This window comes from Dunckerocampus dactyliophorus, chromosome 3, assembly GCF_027744805.1.
Source record: "Dunckerocampus dactyliophorus isolate RoL2022-P2 chromosome 3, RoL_Ddac_1.1, whole genome shotgun sequence".
Lineage (NCBI taxonomy): Eukaryota > Metazoa > Chordata > Actinopteri > Syngnathiformes > Syngnathidae > Dunckerocampus > Dunckerocampus dactyliophorus.
The window spans coordinates 12904217-12924509 of NC_072821.1; the positions used below are offsets into that span (position 1 = coordinate 12904217).

The following is a 20293-nucleotide window of genomic DNA, read 5'->3' on the forward strand; positions in this document are numbered from 1 at the left end:
AACGTCCGTAGTGTTTTCACATGCAGTACTTACAGGCTGTATCTCAGTTTGCACATTTCTGTGCTTCCACTTAGTTTCTTGAGTGCATAAGTGCGTTCACACTAAGAAGTGCGGTCAAATGCAGTGCACTGTCAGTACTCGGGTGTTTAACTCAAAATGGCCAAAATGATGAGTGGGCTGCAGTGGACACTGACCACCCTCAATAGTGGCCATCTTGGCCACATAGTGGAAAGAGGGGGACTGATATGAAATAATGGTGGCTGAGGAGTAACACATAGCGGTGTGCAGTGACAGTAAGCGAATGACTGACGAATGACGAAAATGACTGTACAACAGATAATTAAACAACAAAGCTAGTGGTTGCCTAAGAAGTTTTCACTCCACTCGAGAGTACTCTATATATGACATTTAATTAATGTTCATGTTTTTATGGTGATGATTATACTGTATGACAGTAATGCTAATGAACAACAATCATTTTTGCCCTCTTTGTAGACGAGCACACGAGCGTCCTCCTCCTCATCCTCACAGAATGCACCCAAACTACGGCCATGGACACCATATCCATGTGCCACAGACCATGTCTTCCCACCCTCGCCAGCCTGAGCAAAGAACAGCATGGTCAGTGTGAGAGGCTTTCAGTCATAAATCCGACATTATCACATCTATGGTTTTATGTCCATGTCTACTGTAATGACCTTGAATGCTGCTTGTTTTTTTCCTACAGGGAGCTCGGCATCGAGGCTGGAGTGACCGTAGCGTCTTACCCTTCAGGGCACCTGCACTCCCACCTGCACCACTACCACCCCACCTCCAGACTGCACCACTTCCCTATCCCCTTCATGGTAACATCTGAGCACATAAGAATTTCATTTGCATACGTATGACTCACTCTTAATTGAATTGTGTTTTAGATTTTTTTTCTGACCTCACTTATTTCAAGGATGGTGTGGCGAAGCTTCTGAATTATGCATAAGCAATTAATGGTAGCTCATCAAGCATTTCCAGAACACACTCAATAAGTCGAGAAACCTTGAGGAAAAAATCTATTCAAAAATAGAGGCGGCTGTTTCCTGTTCTCATCATTTTCTTTTGGACAACCTCAAGCATCTGCTGACTTTTTATTTCACACTTTAATTAAAGTAATAATGCACAGATTTAATAAAGAAGAAATAGATTTTGACCATTGGTTTTAATTTATATACAGTGGCTTAAGTTTTAGTGTTTGGTTGTTTGCATAATGCTAAAAGCAGCATGCATGTCTTTCCTTTCTTTCCTGACAGCACACTGGCATATCTGAAGTCACTTACCCACACATTCGCTACATCTCATCTAGAATGACTGGCTTTGGAAGAACATATGAGGTGAGAACTGTTTCTCTCTCGCAAGCCTTTGGTCAATGATCATTGTCATTGATCACTTTAGTTGTGCAGAGTTGGATTAGCAATTGCATAGTGCTTATGCTGTCCACCACATGAGGTGGGTGGCTAAAGACCACAGCTTCACAGATCCAGCCCGAGCCTGCATTTTACTCACTGCCTGTATCTTCGAGTGGGAGAAATGGAGGACCTGAAGTTGGAGCTTTGGAGCAGCGAGCTTTTCATATTCAGAAAAAAAACTAAACCAAAACTAAAACTACTGTGTTTAATGAAACAAAGAAAAAATGGGACTTCTGTAAAGGTAGCACAGCTGCAAAAACAGGTGCAGAGCATGTCCATGTTGCGACTTGGGGCCTGGTGGGCGCCGTAGCTGAGGAGATCCGCTAAGTTAGAGTCATCTCTGCGCATTGCCGACACAGACTGGCGGGTCCGTGCGGCTGTAGTCACCTGAACCCTCCGAATGCCTCGCCTTTTTCTGCTTTTAGGGAGACTGTCCCACACTAAATACTGTATGTACTGTGTGGGAAATGGGATTATTATGTTATGGGGAGGGGTTTTTGCAAGGCTGGACAGGCATGCGCCCACACACACTCACTGCGTAAAATGAATTGGACTGAGGTCCATATGGGCAGATTGTCCCGTGCGGGGTGGACTGAACGTTCCGATATTTTACCCTGTATCGTTGCGTGCGTGCGTGCGTGCGTTCGCATACAGGTAGTACTTCGGTTACGTACGAGTTCCCTTTCTAGACTGTGATGTACGTTGAGTGGAATCTATACCTAAATTGAACCTAAATTAATCCCTAAGTCACTCACACTGTACACAGAACACATGAAGGACATGAAATACAATAATAAAACACCTGTATACAGACCACCTGTATGTTACACATAAGATGCATGCAAACATATGCTAAACATCCTTCACATAGGTCGAATGGTCTTTAAAAATAACTATTCATGTTGACTTGGCCTGAGGCTCAGAGCTAAACTTCTTGACATTTAAACACACAAGCCAACTGCATTGAGTAACCGCAGCCTGCCGATTCACATGTGGAGTATGTTCACTTGGGAAAGCAGCATTGTGACAGTCAGTCCAGTAGCTGAAAACATTCACTTCCAAAACACGGAAATGCAGAGTTATTGGCACCCTCTTTATTTTGGCAACTTGTTTAGGCAGCAAACTAGTTGCTCCTAAATGAGTGAATAGCAATTTGGAATGGCACGTGCAAATAATCAGAACAAAATGTTGGCCTTGTTCGGAGATGCAAAATGTATGTAAATCCCATTATGTTGCATTTTCCAAATCAGCCTAATAACACCATTGATCACATGACATTGACCCCAATGCTTAATCCAAACAACCAGAGAAATCGTGAGAAACAAGACACCAAAACACCGACATATACATTAGTCTCCTGGAAAACGGGAAGGTTGAGAAGTATTTCTTGATGACATAGAACATGTAGTATTTCGATAGTTTCTATTTGTCCCATCATCTGTGCAAATTTGTGGTCTTCCTGAGTAGCAACAAGCAGCCTACCATGCACTCTCTTGATAAACTGAAATAATCTCATGCAGCATAAAAGCACACTTATCCACACATTGCGAAATCAAGTGCAGCCAGCACTCAGTTGCTGATGGTCCACTGATTTTTGTACATTTTAAGGCAAAACCAATAACAGTTTTGGCAAATAAGCCACATCTTGCGACACTTCAGAGCCAGTGAATTATGATAGGACTGCCTATGATTGATGAAGTATTTTGGCCAGAAGATTATCCAATTAGTTGTAATTAGAGATGTCCGATATTATTGGCCACCGATCCCAGTATTTGCCGATTATCCCGGGCCAATACTGGAATAAAAACGTGATATCAGCCAACATCGGTATCGTTTTTTTCCCTACAATAAAAGCCAATGCAGAACTTTTAGCGCCAAGGTTGCAAACTTGCATCACTGCTGAACTTGCTGCATCGTTAAGTTAATGCTGTGCTGCTCACAAGTCTGTGAGAATAAGGTAACTCTATATTTAAACAAGCAGAGTAACAACAAAGCACTAGGAACTTACCAGCTCCCTAGCAATCGAGGGGGGCGTTACCATTCCACACGCTAGTCTTACTCACGGCGTTTTTTTTTTAAAGAAAGAACGGGGGGGGGGGCACTCACACAGCGATGTAATGGGTAGATAACACCAGACAAGACATGACCACAGAATAAAGCAGAATAACCGACAACTACGTGAGCTCTGAATGTGTAACTTAGCGGCTATTTACAACAACGGTACAGCAAAGCATGCTGGGAAATGGGAAGGTCTGCTGTCAAAACCGCATACGCTACGTCAGCGTCGCCGCCATATTGGATGTGGCACGGCTGCGCTGTGAGTGAATGCAGGGAAATGTACTTCATAAAACGCCTTGATCTTTATAAAGAGGCAAGTGAGCTTTGTGTTTGTCTTCCATGAAGGACCTGCTGCATTTAGAGGAAAGACTGGGGACTGTAAACCGAGGAGCCTCTCAGGGAACCATAGAGAGGTGCACTTACCCACACAAATACAAAAAGGTGAGGCCTTTTGTGTGTCTGTAGCAAAATATTGACATTGTTGGATGTATTTTGAAGATAATTTTGCAGTGTGTCTTGGGACAGAGTGGTCTTTTGTACTCACTTTAGCCAATTACTGTAGTGTCTTTTAGCTGTGAATGCAGATACTGTTGGGGAAGGGTTTCCCTAGTGTGTAACTAAATGAGCCATCTAACACCCTGCCACCCAATACAGAAGGTGTTGGAGAGAGACATTGACCAACAGTTAACCCCTGAAGCTTGGGCATCTATTGGGAAAAATATGCACGCAACCCCTGAATCGGTGAGAAATAATGAACAAATCAATTTGGAAACAAGTCTCTGCTCACATGTACACTAGTTGTTAGGGGGGGGCATGTTACTCATACAGTTTTCTATTTACAGGACAAAATGACCATTCTCTCTGTCCCCAAAGGAATCCTGAATGTTTCTTTTAGAAATGATTCTATTCTTTGTATAGTTGTAGCATTTTCACGTTTGTTTTTTTTTTTTTTTTAAATAACACAATGGGATTATTCAACATGGACTTAGCTTTGCCCTCCTCATCAATTACGATGTCTCCTAATCTTTGTCACATCACAGAGAAAGCTGCATGGCAAGCAAGATGAAGACGAGGGGGCGGATGAAGACACAGAGGAGAAATGCACCATCTGTCTGTCCATACTGGAGGAGGGAGAGGACGTCAGGTATGTGTTGAGTCGCGTTGAAACCTCCAAGGTTTTGTAATCGCAGGAGAAAAACCCCAGAGTGCCTTCAAATTAGGCCCCACTACTCCACTTTTTGGCACAGAATTTTGCTTTTTTTGTTTTGTTTTGTAGTTTGGGGAGAATGTGTGCCCTCTGGTGGCCATTAATATAATTACAGCATATGTTCATCTCACACATCTCACAATAAATATCAGCACTTGACATTTTTGTCAGGGAAATGACTGTAATACATTTAATTACTCATAAAATTTAGTTTATTAAAAATGTATATACTTACCATGTTTTGACGGTACACAGTGTGCATAATTAATAAAAATAATTGTAATTAAAACTATATATATTTAAAAATGTTATAAAAATTATATAAAAAAATAAAAAAAACAAATATAAGTACAGTCGTTCCTTGTTTAACGTGGTTAATTGGTTCCAGACCCGACTGTGATAAGTGAATTTTGGCCAAGTAGGATTCAATTTTAATAAATGGAATACTTTCGTAGTTTAGAGCAAAGAAAACCTGTGTATGACGTTCTAAATAATTTTTTTAACATTACTAGAACCCTCTAGACATTAAATAACACCCCAATAGTCACTTTTACACTACAGGATCACTGCAGGGACATAACAGACGGCCGCTGCTAGCATAGCAAGCTAGTGAGCTAACTAGTCAGCCTCTGCAATTGACTTATTCTAAAGTGTTTCAAACGGAGTGGGGAAGAAGGACAAAGAAGCCAAAAACGTAACCACTTCCACACAGAATGAGAGGAGAACCTTTTTTGTGAAAGGTCATGTAGTCAAACCTCATGTGTCATAGCGTTGCTGATGCGTAGTGACCAGAATACCACACATACCTTGGCTTTCTATATTCGTGACTAATAATAGGCCACAGTCAACCACTAAACATTATTTATTAATAATTATTTGGAAAACCCCGTGATATAGTGAGGGAGCGATATCCGAACTGCAATATGAGGGACAACTGTAATAAATACACACTATCTGAGATGCTTGTGCTCAAACAGCAACACGTGTGTCCTGGCTGGTCCAGTACAGGCCACAAAAGTTGGTGATCAGATGTCACTATTGCAACAGTTATTCTTCTCCTTGTATAACGAAAATGACTACATATTAAATTACTACATATATTTTAAGAGCCACTAACTTCCTGCTTGTCAAGACCGATACTGATAACCGATAACTTTCTAAACAGAATTTTTAAAATGTAGTTTTAACTAGTTTGTGCACACCTGGAGGGAAGAAAGATTTAAAGTTGGATTTGACAAACTTACCAGATATTACAACAGCACTACTATTAATTAACCCTTCCATCCATCCTTCCATTTTCTATGTTGCTTGTACTCACTAGGGTCACAGGGGTATGCTGGACCATCCCTGCTGACTTTCGGTGAGAGGCGGGGTACACCCTGGACTGGTCGCCAGCCAATCGCAGGGCACATATAGACAACCAACCATTCACACTCACATTCATACCTATGGACAATTTAGAGTCGCCAATTAACCTAACATGCATGGTTTTGGACTCAGGGAAATAGGTAATACGACTATTAACAAAACATTTTAAAAAAACAACAGTGGCGACCCCGAAGTACAAACCGTGGTTTGCTGGCTGACGGGGACCGTTGCCCCGGGCCTTTCTTTGCTGCGGACTTTAGGGCAGCGTTCAACTGATCAACTGAAACGTTGAGGCACATTTCCAAGCACGACTGATTGACATCCTGCGTTTGTGTCGCAGGCGCCTGCCATGCATGCACCTCTTCCACCAGCTGTGTGTGGACCAGTGGCTGCTCACCAACAAGAAGTGCCCCATCTGCAGAGTGGACATTGAGGCGCAGTTGTCTGCTGAGAGTTGATGCTGTTGTTTATTTTTTTTCTTTCTTTCTTTCTTTCCTTCCTTTCTAACACTTTTGTCTTCTTTTGAGCTCATGTTCATTTCCTCCTCCTGTGAGTACTGCAGTCAACCAAAGAAGGCATGAATGACCTGCGCAGCTCTACTACTTGGACGTTAAGACAACAGTGCCAGCTATCACTTATTATAATTATTATTCTATTTACAACAGCTACACGTCTCCATTAAGGGTTTATTATTAAGAGTTTATGTATTTATAAAGCTTTTATGTAGCTGTTGGATTGTTCCTTCAAGTGTCATTTTTGTTCTGCATGTTTCCTTGCAATGCATTTCTTTGCACATCTAACACAGGCTTAAGGCGGCCTAACAAGGTGAGGATAACTGCTCTAGTAAAGACGCCCGATGCCTCGCTTTACTAGAATAGAATGTCAAAGCGTCACAAAACATTGCAGAGTTCATTTTTACCAATCATTGTATTGATTAGTTTATGATTAGAAGATGTGGATTGTTAGTGAAAGATGTTTTTTTTTTTTTTTTTTAAATAATAAGAATCATTCCTAGACATTCCTAACTAGGGACAAATATAACAGATGAGCTGCTGTATTAGCACACACACACACACACACACACACAGTATTTTCTAAACACGCGCTGTTGCCTAACGACGACACACACACACAGTAGTCTCATCCATGTCGGAGAACGTCACACAGCCCTCATGCCAAAAAGAGGAGGCCTTGTGATCCATAGATGTACAACAAGTTCAACTCATTCATTTATTCATTCATTGCCTGTTTGTGCATTCAGATCTCAGTCGACACCCCCCCTTCAGACCGCCCCTGTCAGTCTCAACTGTGGAAGCACTACACTACAAAAGTGTTGACTAACTCACTGGCATGGACTTGCACATGAGAGAAAATGCTAGAATAGTTGTGACGACGATGACAGTGTGCCGAGGCCGTGTATTTCCACTCTGAATATGAAATAAAGTAAACAATAAAAACATATTTTCCATGGAGTGAGGAAATGCAGTACTTCTATGAATTAATGCAGGTATACATATATGCATTCATCACACACACACTTCAAAGGCACCAGGATCTTATTCTGTGGGATTTATTAGTTTAAAATTAAAATAAACTTGGATAACTCTTCATGGAGTCCTTCTGTGTCATGTTTGTGCTTTAACGTTTGACTGAGAGATGCTTGGTTGAAATGTCAAGTTCAAAGAAAATGGCCACACAATCCATTTTTACATTCACATATTGAAATTGTAGTTCTTTTTTTTAACGTTAGTCTTTTTCCCTTGTAAATTCACAATTTTCACAAATTCCCTTTCTTTTATATTTCTACAACTTGTTTCTTGGAGTACAACAATTCTCCAAATGGTTGATTCTCACAACTTGACCTTTTTATGTTTATGGCTGTTAAAAATACCATGACTTTAATTGCAGAAAACTATGAATTTGCATCTTATTTGCATATGATGTAACATGCTGTAGGAGGAAAAAAGCATAACATACTAGGGACTATTTGAGTAAAAACACCTTCATTACATTTAGAGGTACGGATAAACCTGATTCTTGGTTTGTTCATTCAAAATTGGCCACCACTTCATCAAAATAAAATAATTTCAATATTTGATCTCGGCCAGTGCCTATGCCACCTTTTTATCTTGCAGTTAGGACGACTTGTTTAACTTCTCACTCAATAGTTTAACTTTGTAAAAAGGTGATCCTGACTGTAAAAGTCAAAGTGCCAAGAGCCGGTGAACAATAAATGCTTTATTAAAAAAGTCACCTAGTGTCTTTGTATTGCACAAGGACGTTGCTGATGAACCATCCATGATCAAAACTTGACAACGACGACGCAGAAGATGATTTCATGACAAGTCCCAGCAGTTTACAAACGAACTTGCGGTTACCTCATTAAAACACAACTAATGACAAGGAATGTGTAGGGAAATGAAAAACTGCAGTGCAAAACAAAAACAAGAAGCCACGGAAGTCTGACAGCACCAACTGTGCCTGACGACAGAAAAGCAAACTGGAGAGAACCACAGGCAGTCATTAAAGCCCCGCACGTGTGTTAATAACACAGAAAAAATATATACAACATTTCAAAGAGCGTGGCCGACAACAGGCGCTCTCCTACAAGTCAACACATATACACACAAAAGGGAGCTAAAATGCCTGTTTGTGTTTTTTAGTGTAAACAATCATCCTTCCGTCCTTCATACTGTGTGTTTGTGTCTAAGGTAGTACCTGTACTGATAAAGTGCTAACACACCACAGACAGCGTGCTCAGGTTACAGTACACACTGCCTCTACAACAACAAAAAAAAAATACATGACAGATGTTACCTTTGGTGTCTTAAAATGCCATAAAAAGTACTGAACTTTGCATTGAAATATAAATATTACAGCCAAGTTTGCAACATTGGTTTTGGAATCATCTAATAATAATAATAATAATAATAATAATAATAATAATAATAATAATAATAATAATACAAATAAAAAGACATGAGGAAAATAGTAAAATCACAGCCTGTTCCCAGATTATTCTCAGCAAAGGTGATCAGGACAGAAAGCGATGGTATGTATAAATACAATAAATAGTATTTTGTTCAGTACTCCGCGGACAGGGAGGATTGGACGAACAAGAAGAAGAAGAAGAAGCGTTTACATTCATGGACTATGCAGGCAGTAGTGGAGCATTCGCCAAGAAATCCCACAGTGCTTCACAACGTCCTCCTCCTAAATCTTGTTCACGTAGTTGTTGGGGAAAAGTCCCTGCTTTCCCCGCAGACGTCCCGTCCACCATCCCGATGAATCTGCCAACACAAAAGTCCTCAGAAGAGCTGCACGATGATGATGATGATGACGATGACACACACACGACATATACCTTCTTTGATGATATCGATGATGTCGTTGGCGTTGAAGCTGAGCTCGTCAGTGTCCTGGGCATCATAGGCATACAAAGCTTTGCACTGGGGCACCTGAGGTTTAGGTTTGGGTGTAGGTTTGGGTCGGCCGCCCCCTGGTGGAGGTCTGCTGGCTGATGGTCTGTGAGCGCTGACCACCACAAACAACAACTGTTAGCATTAGCATGTGTTCATCTACATCAGGGGTGGCCCAACTTTTTCCACCGAGGGCCATATGCCAAAAAATGACAGGATGCAATATGCTGACATGTTATTATTTACGTTATAGGTCAAGAAAAAAACGGCACTTCACATATTATTAGTATGAACTTGGGTCTATGCTCTTTTTTTTTCCTCATTTCTGCTGGGTTTTTAAAAATTTTCCAACTATTTCAACTTTCTTTATGTGAATTTTCTTCAAATAATGACTTTATGACTTTATTCCCATAATATTTGGACTTTATTCTCACAATATTATAATTTTTTTCTCCCCAACTAAAAGTGGCAACTTTATTTTGTTTTCTTTGTTTCTCATAATATACCTTTATAAGTTTATTCTTATAAAATTGTGACTTTTTTTCTTGTTACAAAAAGAGTTTTTTCTCTAAATATTTTGACTTCATTCTCACAAAATGACAGCTGTTTTTTTTTCCTCCCATTTTTGCTTTTTTTCATTTTTCAACTACAGTATTTCGGCTTTCTTCTGGTAAATTTTCTTCTAGCAATATTATGACTTTATTCCCATAATATTTTTACTTTATTCTCGTAATATTATAACTTTTCCTCCAACCTAATTTTCTAAAAAAATATATATTTTTTTCTTGAATATTTCAAGTCTATGCTACTAAAGTGATGACTAAAGTGACTAAAGTTATTTTTCCTCATAATTACGCGTTTATTCTTGTAAAATTGTGACTTTTTTTCTTGTTACAAAATGACTTTTTTCTGTAAATAATTTTGACTTTATTTTCAAAAAATGGCCGCTATTTTTTCCCATTTTTGTTTTTTTTTTCAACTACAGTATTTCAGCTTTCTTCTTGTAAATTTTCTTCTCGTAATATTATGACTTTATTCCCATAATATTTTTACTTTATTCTCATAATATTATAACTTTTCCCCCCAACCTAATTTTCTAAAAATGACAACTTTCTTTTGTTGTTTTTTGTTTCTCACAATATTCTGATTTTTTTTTTAAATACAAAATTTTCTTGAATATTTCAACTCTCCGCTACCAAAGTGACATTATTTTTCCTCATATTACGAGCTTATTATTGTAAAATTCTGACTTTCTTGTTACAAAAATACTTTTTTTATACTTTATTCTCATAAAATTACATCTGTTTTTGTCATTTTCTGCTGTTTTTTACTGTCTTCTTGTAAATTTACTTCTCATAATATTATGACTTTACTTTATTCCCATAATATGTTGACTTCATTCTCATATTATAACTCCCCCCCCACATAATTTTCTAAAAATGTTTTTGTTTCTCCTAATACTCTGACTTTAAAAAAAAATATATTTTTTGAATATTTCAACTTTATGCTTCCAAAGTGACATTATTTTTTAAGTTTATTCTTTATTTTTAAAATTGTGACTTTTTCTTGTTACAAAAAGACTTTTTTCTGTAAATATTTGGACTTTATTCTCATTCTTCCCCATATTTTTTTTATTTTTGAACTACAGTATTTCAGCTTTCTTCTTGTAAATTTTCTTCTCGTACAATTATGACTTCATTTCCATAATATTTTTACTTTATTCTCATAATATTATAACTTCTTCCCCCAACCTAATTTTCTAAAAATGACAACTTTATTTTGTTTTCTTTGTTTCGGATCATTTTCTGACTTTAAAAAAATGGATTTTTTTTCTTGAATATTTCAACTCTATGCTACTAAAGTGACATTATTTTTCCTCATAATATTACGCGTTCATTCTTGTAAAAAATTGCAAAAATTTTGTTCTTGTTACAAAAAGACTTTTTTCTCTAAATATTTTGAATTTATTCTCATAAAATGACAGCTGTTTTTTCCCCCATCTTTTGTTTTTTTTAATTTTTCAACGACAGTATTTACATTTTCTTCTCGTAATATTATGACCTTATTCCCATAATATTTGGATATTATTGCGATAATATTACAACTTCTTCCCTACCTACTGTTCCAAAAAGCTTAGAAACAAGCATTCAGCATTTGTATAAAAATAAAGCCTTATAGAATAATTTGTATTGCTTTAATATGATGTGAATGTGCAAATGAAGATATCCATACTGTCAAAAAAAGGATTTTTTTCACGCTAAAGCACGCCTTCATGCAATTGAATGCCGAGCCACATCCTCTATTCCGCTCACAGCCACTAGGAGGCATATTTTACTTTGAGACCAACTGATTCATTAACAAGTGGTCCCCAACCTTTTTTGACCCACAGACCGGCTTGTGTTCCCACAAATCTCCCGCGGACATAATAATACATTTATTATGTATTGTGTAAAACTGAGACATGAATAACATCAAATTAAAAGCACAAAATGAATGCCGAGCCACCATCCACCAGTTCAAGTTCCAGCCAAGTTTTTCCAGAGAGATTATTACATCGCTGTTTGACGTGTGTGGAAAGAGGCAGTGTGCTAGCATGAATTAACTTGAGACAAATGTGCACATTAGCACTCAATAAGTCATCAAAACTTACCTTTATGCATTCCCACATAGTATCAGCATTTGACACCAAATATGAGGTGAAAGAAAAATGGTATAAATACAGTAGTAGTCTATCTGTGCGGCATGAGAGAAAGTTAGCACACGCACAATGGACATGCGTCAAGTAAGACGGATGTAACAGAGAGAATCCGGCCACTTTTCAAAATAAAACATCATTAAGACTACAAATTATGTGGGGAAAAAATAATTAAATAATGGAAATTATTTTTTCTTTCTGTGCGGCCCGGTACCAAATGACTGGGGTTGGTGACTACTGTATTAAACAGCAAATAGTTGGGTTTTTTTGGCATTAGTAACGGCATATTTCAGAAACCACATTCAATACTGAAATAATGTGAATACTACGTCCTACTGTCAGAAGGCACATCAATCTGCCACAATATGGTGGTGGTGTACAGCATAAAAAGCAGTGATGTACACACTCCCCCCCTCAATACAATTAAAAGAAGTATGTGGTGTGCCAATTTGATACAAATTTGTACATTAACAAAGCTAAAACCAATTCAATGCGGGTCAATACATGTTTAGCTATCTGAATAAACCATCCACAGCTTAGCTTTGTGTTCTAGATGTAGTTAATATTATACAGTAGCTCATTAATAATGAATTGACAGTGGAACCTCAGTTAGCAACCGCCCCAATTAGCGTGTTTTTCGGTTTACATTGAAAATTTAAGCCCAAATTTTGCCTCGGTTTGCGTACCTTTTTCCAGTTAGCCTACAATATGGAGTGTGTCTTTTCGCGTTATTAAAGGGATGGTTTATATTTTTTGACATGAAGTTGTATGACATCCCCATCAGCAGTGTCGTCCACCAACAGCGGCTCGCCCCCCCTTCTCGGACGCGAGCTCTTCGTCACATACACAAGAATGGGGAGACGACAGTGCACAGGGATACGGCGGGAGACAAATACAACGCCGAGCGATTTGTGAGGTCTCTTTATGATAGCACACCACTTGGCTTTTCCTTTTGTGAGGAACACAACAGGAGCACGGCATCTTCACACATTCCTCGTATTGGAGTTTGTGCAAAGTTTTAAGGTGGTGAGAAATATTTTGGATGCTCTGAATTGGAAGTACCTCCACATTAGTGAGCTACCGCTTATTCCTTGCTGACTAATTCTTCCACCGCAGATGCCGTCGTTTCGACTGGAGCCGCCGGGCTTCCGCTGCGCACCTCCTCTCTCCTCCCGCATGCAGGGATGAGGGAGATACAGCGCAAACCCAGTCTATGTCGATATCAACGATATGGTTGGTTTTGATATTGTGCTCAAAGTAAATATCAATACATCGCCCAGCCCGAGGAAAAACTAATTCAGTTAATGTTCGTTTTGTTTAGAGTCAGACCTTCTGGAACAAATTAATGACGTTAACCAAGATTCCACAAGATTTTTGTTTTTGAATATGCCAAGAACAAACAAGCTGCGGGCCAAAAATGGCTTCCAGTCGCACTTTAAACACCCCTTATGAGTGACCTTAAGTGACCTAATGACCTTAAGAGTGGGTGTGTCCATTATTTGCTTTTTTTTCTCTACTCACGAGGGGTCTCGGATCATAACCCAGGGAAATAGTGGGGATCTACTATCAATATAATACATATCAATACAATGTATCAATCACAGTAACAACTCGAGCTTAATTAAAATCATCTTAGGAGGCCTACACCATCACCGAAAATTAAGAAAATACAGAAAACTCACATTCTTCCATTTGAAGCTGCTCTACTGACTCCATTACTATAAAAAAGTACATTTATTAATTATGACAAATTAGAGAAACACATAAGTGTGTACGTGTGATATAAAAGACTTTGTGATATGTCATGATGCAGGAAGTAGTGTGTTGGTATACATTATCCTCAATAGGGTCACGGGTATGCTGGAGCCTATCCCAGCTGAGATCGGGCGAGAGGCACACTCTAGACTGGTTGCCAGCCAATCGGAGGGCAAACAACCACTCATACATATGGACAATTTAGAGTCGTCAATTAACCTAGCATGCATGTTTTTGGAATGTGGGAGGAAACCGGACTACCCGGAAAAAAACTCATAACAGCGTATGACTCTTTCTAAAGGCAGCATGTTTGAGGAAGCTGTTGTGTTGGATGACTTGGACTGTGCAAGTTTGCATTGCATTGCCTTCACTTGACCCGATTTCCTTACAGAGAACGTGATGAACCTGTTTGCTTGCGTGCGTTGTGTGATTTTATTTGCCTCACCCGGCAGCTCCTTGTTCTGGAACCCTGAGAAAGTCCAGGTTGGCTTGTGGCCTGACGCTGCCACGATCCCTTTGCTGGTTGAAGTTGCTGGGAAGGTGAGGACGCATGGCGTCGCCCTGCTGCTGATACACAGAGGTCCTCTGACTGGCTATGTGATTGGTGTTCTTCAGCCCGCCATTTTGGTGAGCAACTACGAGGAGCACAAAGAAAACGATGATGATTTACTGTTCTGTGATCTAGAGGACAATGTGTAATGTGTTGATGTTGCACCCGGAGGTCCTGGTGCGGCCCGCGCTGGCGTGTTTTGGTGAGTTCTTGGGCGACTTTGGGTGACACCGGCCCTTGAAGGTCCTGAGAAAGGTGACGAGAGTTGGTGGGGTGCATTTTTGATGCCATTAGCCTCCATGTTTCTACTCACGTGTGTTCCTAGGAAGTCCTGGTCCGATGCTGACCTGCAGACTTTTGCTGGAAGGCTTGAGCACAGCCAAATCCCCCTGACCCTGGACAAAGGTGACCTGTCGGGAACCAGCTCCCCCACTCAGGATGCCCCAGTTCTCCTTCTTCAGTTTTATGGACAGTCTAGGATCCAAACGGAGACTTTTCATTCAACACCACCCAGCCTTGACCTCTCCAGAAGACATTGTAACACATAAGACATTATGTGTGTGTTTCCTTACGTGTTACTAAACTTGAGTGGTAGCTTCCTCTGAGTTTTCTCCTCAAACCTACGGGCCAGCAAGCTGATGAACTCTGTCTTGAAGACACACTCCAGCAGGCTGTCATACTCCTGCTCATGTAGGATCATGAAATCATCCTGCAGGGTGCTAGAAATACACAAAGTGAGCACGACATATTGAGCATTTTATGACACATCCTGACTAATCACATTTGGTACACCTGAACAGTCTAAGGCATGGGTGTCTGGCCCATAGCTGTTTTTTTTTTTAAATTTACCCATGGCATATTCTAAAAAATATTATTTAACAAAAAAGCTAAAAAAAAAAATGGAACATTTTATTAGAAAAAAGTCAAAAATATTATGACAAAAAATTTGTAATCTAACATGAAAAATTCGTATTATTATAAGAATAACATATTATGGGGTAAAATAATGTCACTTTAGTAGCATAAAGTTGAAATATTAAAGCAAAAAAAACTTTTTTAAAAGTCATAATATTATGAGAAACAAACAAAACAACAAATAAAGTTGTAATATTTGGAAAATTAGGTTGACGAAAAAGTTATGTTAAAATATTGTGGTAATAAAGTCGTAATCACAAGAAGAACATTTACATGAAGAAAGTTAGAAATAGTTAGAAAATTTAAAAAAAATTAAAAAAAAAACAACAGCAGCAGCAGAAATAAAAAAAAAAAAACAGCTGTCATTTCACCAGAATGCAGTAAAAATTAGGGATGTCCGATAATATTGAAAGCCGATATAGAGCTTTTAGCGCCAACGTCGCAAAATTGCAACATTGCTGAATCATGTAGTTAATACTGTGCTGCTCGCAAGCCTGTGAGGAAGCAGTAACAGACCCTACTAATGAATAATGCAGAATAATTAACAACTACTGTATGTGAGCCCTAAATGTGTAACTTAGCAGCTATTTACAACAACAAAGCACGCTGGGAAACAGGAAGCGCTGTTGTCAAAACCACATACGACAACGTCGCCGCCATATTGGATGTGGCAAGGCTGCGCCGTAAGTGAATACAAATAATTGCACTTACTTTCATAAAGCGCCTTTCTACAAAGAAATTTAAGTTAATGCCTCTCATTTATACATTCACACACGCACTGATTTACTTGGGAAACAATTAGGCACCAAAAACAATGTATTTGATCTTCTCAGATGGCTAAGATAAGAACTTTATGGATCCCGCACAGCTAGTTGATCACATTACATCAGCTATAGAGCACAAAGTAGTGCCGAAAAACCATACACAGTATACTTTTTCACCTACATCACAAAGCTGAGATGCAGTTTGTTCTTCAAATATATACAGTATATATATATATATATATATATATATGCATCCTTTTTCACACTGTAGCTCACGATGGAAAAAGTTTGGACACCCCCGGTCAAAGGAGCGCTAAGACCAAAGCTGCATCAATTGATTTATGGGATATCATATTTGTCATTATATGTAAAGAAATGTTGTAGTAATGTATGGTGACTCATTTATACCTGAGAGACACTGCCAAGATCCTCTCCACGTTAATCTGCCGCTTCAGCACCTCAGTCACCTGACCTTTCTCTGGTCCCTGTTTGATCTTTTCTCTTCCTATCAGGTACACGGACTTAGGGGTCAGGATCAAGTCCCTCTTGATTGACTGAGAAGTCAAACATAATAAGATGAATCATTCAGACAGAACGATTCCACACGTTTGGCTGGAAGTAGCAGCGAGAGAGAGCCAACCTTGAAGCGACGATCATATTTAGTGACTTTGTCTGCAAAGTCGATCTTCTCTCTCTTGGCCAGGAACTGTCTGAGCTCAGGCCTGTCGTCCATGCCCAGGTAGTCTCCTACAAAGTTTCGGTTTAGGCTGTGTCGCCGCCTCTCCTTGTGATTCAGCAAAAGGTCAGAGGCTGCACACAAAGACGCAGTGTAAGCAAGCCTAGCACACACCGGGCTAAATAGACGCCACAAAAGATCATCTCACTCACCTTCCTCACGCATCTGCACATACTTCTTGCGGGCCACGTATTTCCTCCAGGCTTTCTGGATGGTTCTGGCATAGCCATCAAACTTGCGCTCCCTGGTCTCCTCCAGCAGAAAAAGCTTGGGACAGAAAGAGAAACAAATAATTTGATGACGGTGGTGTGCACCCAACAATCCCAAAGTGGACTAAAAGACATTAACACTAAACATTCATCACATATTCAGTAGATACCTGCTATTTGCGGCGGTTGCGTCCCAAGAACCACAGTGAATGGCAAAAAAAACCCCACAAGAATAACGGACACACCCATAAAAAGCCCTAAAAATGCCTATTTGACACAAAACCTGTAAATATGCCACTCACAGTTATCACAATTGAAACTCTTTACACATTAAAAACAGTTCCCCGCATACATTATACAGCAGGCGTCATTAACTGGTGGACCTTTGTCCAAATCCAAACCCAGATGCTGTCCTTTTTGGACCTGGACCTATAGTCAAGAAATGACAGTCATGGAACAAATGATTAGTCCACCCTTGTTTCTTCAGTTTCTTGTTCATTTTAATGCCTGATACAACTAAAGGTACCTTTGTTTGGACAAATATAACAATGACAACAAAAATAGCTCATAAGAGTTACATTTTTTAGCAGTACAATGCTATAGCTATTCATTAAAGAACTTCAGTGATTTTGGTTACTATCAAGAAAACCATGGAAGTTGCTCGATATCAGCTCTTAAAAACAACTCTTATGAGCTATATTTGTTATCACCATTACATTTGCTGAAACAAATGTACCTTTAGTTGTACCAGGCACTAAAATTGATCAATAAACTGAAGAAACAAGGGCAGTGTAATAATTTTTTTCCATGACTGTCAAGTCAAAGTTTTCACGAATGGCTTCCATTTTGCATTTCCATTTTTTCCATTTTGCGCACCCACATGGAACTACTCAAGAGAGAAGCGACGGACCGTAGCTTGAGGGAGTTTTCTGTATCAGGACCGATTTGAATTTTAGTTGAATACCCAAGGGTGTAAAGTATTGTATTTCCAAAACGAGCAGTTGCACAATATCACGTCATGTCAAAAAGTCATCTTCCTGCTGGAAAATGCCATCAAACCACTTTCTATTTAAGTTGCCATTAGGAAACCTAATTATTTATCATTTAAAGCAGAAAAACCAAATCCACGAATATGCAATATTGCATTATTGATTATCATTGGGGATATTGCATTAGGTGCAAGTTAGGCCAGTGCCCTGCCATATCAAGTTGATGGCACTGTGGCGAAAAAAATGTGTACATAATGATCTTTTTAAAGAATATTTGTACATGTTTGTGCTATATGCTGAAAATGATCGTTTTAAAGACTTTTATTGGAATATACTGTATATCAAACGTGCATAAAGTCACAAGTTCTGCAATTTCCTGAGGCACACCAAACATTTTGGAATAAGCGTTCTTCACATACAACAGTAAAATAGACCAATGTGAAAGACTAGAAATTTATAAGATTATGAAAAAATACTCACTTTATAGTTCTGTTTTTGGATAATTCTTTAGTGTGTTCCTGACATACTTTCAAATCCTTTCTTGTGGGGCAGAGGTTGCCAAGGAAACAGCATAGTGTGTGAGAATCATTTTCATATTTTATCTTTTTTAGTTTACCCTTTGCAGCACAAACCCGGCTTATTTCTCATGAATTCTGCCCAGCAACAAATGGACAGACAAATGTGGTATGTAACAGGAAAAGAATCCAAGCAATTGTTTTTAAATATGTTGCTTATCTAACGTAGACCAGACCAAGTACCACTGATGGTACTTGTCTAGTTCTAGTTGTGCTCAGGAACAGATTCCCTGTAAATGAATAGAAATACAATGATCCTTTGCTGCAATATTATGGTTTAACTTTCCTCATACAGGACAGTTACGTGCCACATATTGGAAGCGAAACCGTGTTGTTAAGCAGAGGTAGCCAAAAGGGTGGTTACTTGCAAAAACAAAATATTGTGCGGTGGTATTTGGTGTAAATAGTTTGGGAAGCATTGACAAAGACTGTTGTCTGTGTTATTTAGAATATTGCTGTACAAAGACAAATCATCAGTAGTTTTCTTACTACAGTGGCAGTAAAAACTTTTCACATCATCAAGAAAGATTAGTTTGTTATTTCCTGATGGACCTCAAGAACATGCAATCACACTCCATGGCCGCTACAATTGCCAGACTAAACATCCTGCCCACCAACACGGCCCTGCCACTACACACCATAACACAGCAAATATAGGATGAGAAAACTTTAAAAGACGAGCTGGCAGAGCAACAGCATAACCTTGAAAACATTTAAAGTTCAGTGCTTTTCATCAGATGGGCGATTGAAGTGACAAATCCAAGAACACAGGTGACGCTGTGGTTTATATTATACGACGGGGTATTAAGGCCACATTGAAAAAAGAATAAAGTCGTAAATTTACAAGAATAAAGTCATAATCACGAGAAAACAAGCTGTAAATTTACAAGAAAAAAGCTGTAAAATTTCGAGAATAAAGTCGTAGTAAATATACAAGAATAAAGCTGTAACTTTACGACGAGAATAATGTCGTCATTTACGAGAATAACGTAATATTACGTGTCAAGAGGGAAAATAGAGCATAGCTCTTCACGAAGGAAGGAAACTTTCCTCTTGCTTCATGCAAGCTTTTATTTATCATGTGGCAGCAAAACAGAGCAGTTGAGCACAAACAAATTAGCATGTCTAGCCCTTTTCACTTCCGCCTTCCTTACCCCACACCCTCCACATGCCCAAAGCCAAATGTCACGCAAGTCCCCCTCTTTCATAGCCGTCTCATGCAATGCCTGTAACAATTTTTTTCTCAGAAATTTACGACAATAAAGTCGTAAATTACATATTTACAACTTTATTCTCGTAATATTGCGTGTTTTTTCCTTGTGAATTTATGACAATAATTCTTTATTCTAACATTCGGAACAGGCATTGCCTGAGACAGCTATGAAAAGGGGGGACTTATGTGACCTTTGGCCTTGGGCAAAGGTATTATTCAGACTTTTTTTTCTCGTAAATTTACAACTTCTTTTCCCGTGAATTTACAACTTTATTCTGGTAAATTTATGACTTAATTGTCGTAAATTTCAGACTTTATTCTCGTAATTTTGCGTGTTTTTTCTTGTGAATTTATGACAATAATTCTTTATTCAAACATTCGTAACAGGCATTGCCTAAGAC

General features: G+C 38.9%; 2 protein-coding genes across 7 annotated transcripts in view; one reads left to right on the forward strand and one right to left on the reverse strand.

The window, feature by feature from the left end:
• Window positions 1-7680, forward strand: part of rnf111 (ring finger protein 111) — a 33822-nt gene extending 26142 nt beyond the window's left edge. For 4 of the 5 annotated variants that reach the window (XM_054769856.1, XM_054769857.1, XM_054769859.1 and 1 more), the window contains 7 exons: window positions 496-621; window positions 728-845; window positions 1284-1364; window positions 3843-3938; window positions 4152-4238; window positions 4538-4641; window positions 6413-7680. In XM_054769856.1, the coding sequence (XP_054625831.1) occupies window positions 496-621; window positions 728-845; window positions 1284-1364; window positions 3843-3938; window positions 4152-4238; window positions 4538-4641; window positions 6413-6530 (730 nt within the window). In that variant the 3' untranslated portion in view covers window positions 6531-7680. The remainder of the gene's footprint in view (window positions 1-495; window positions 622-727; window positions 846-1283; window positions 1365-3842; window positions 3939-4151; window positions 4239-4537; window positions 4642-6412) is intronic. The other variant, XM_054769858.1, reaches the window with a different exon arrangement.
• Window positions 6536-20293, reverse strand: part of myo1ea (myosin IEa) — a 58141-nt gene continuing 44383 nt past the window's right edge. The window contains exons 20-29 of one of the 2 annotated variants that reach the window (XM_054769853.1): window positions 17059-17173; window positions 16811-16980; window positions 16579-16724; window positions 15064-15210; window positions 14805-14965; window positions 14657-14737; window positions 14387-14576; window positions 13869-13904; window positions 9437-9606; window positions 6536-9362 (exon numbers count right to left, since the gene is read on the reverse strand). In XM_054769853.1, coding sequence (XP_054625828.1) covers window positions 9286-9362; window positions 9437-9606; window positions 13869-13904; window positions 14387-14576; window positions 14657-14737; window positions 14805-14965; window positions 15064-15210; window positions 16579-16724; window positions 16811-16980; window positions 17059-17173 — 1293 coding nt within the window. In that variant the 3' untranslated portion in view covers window positions 6536-9285. The remainder of the gene's footprint in view (window positions 9363-9436; window positions 9607-13868; window positions 13905-14386; window positions 14577-14656; window positions 14738-14804; window positions 14966-15063; window positions 15211-16578; window positions 16725-16810; window positions 16981-17058; window positions 17174-20293) is intronic. The other variant, XM_054769854.1, reaches the window with a different exon arrangement.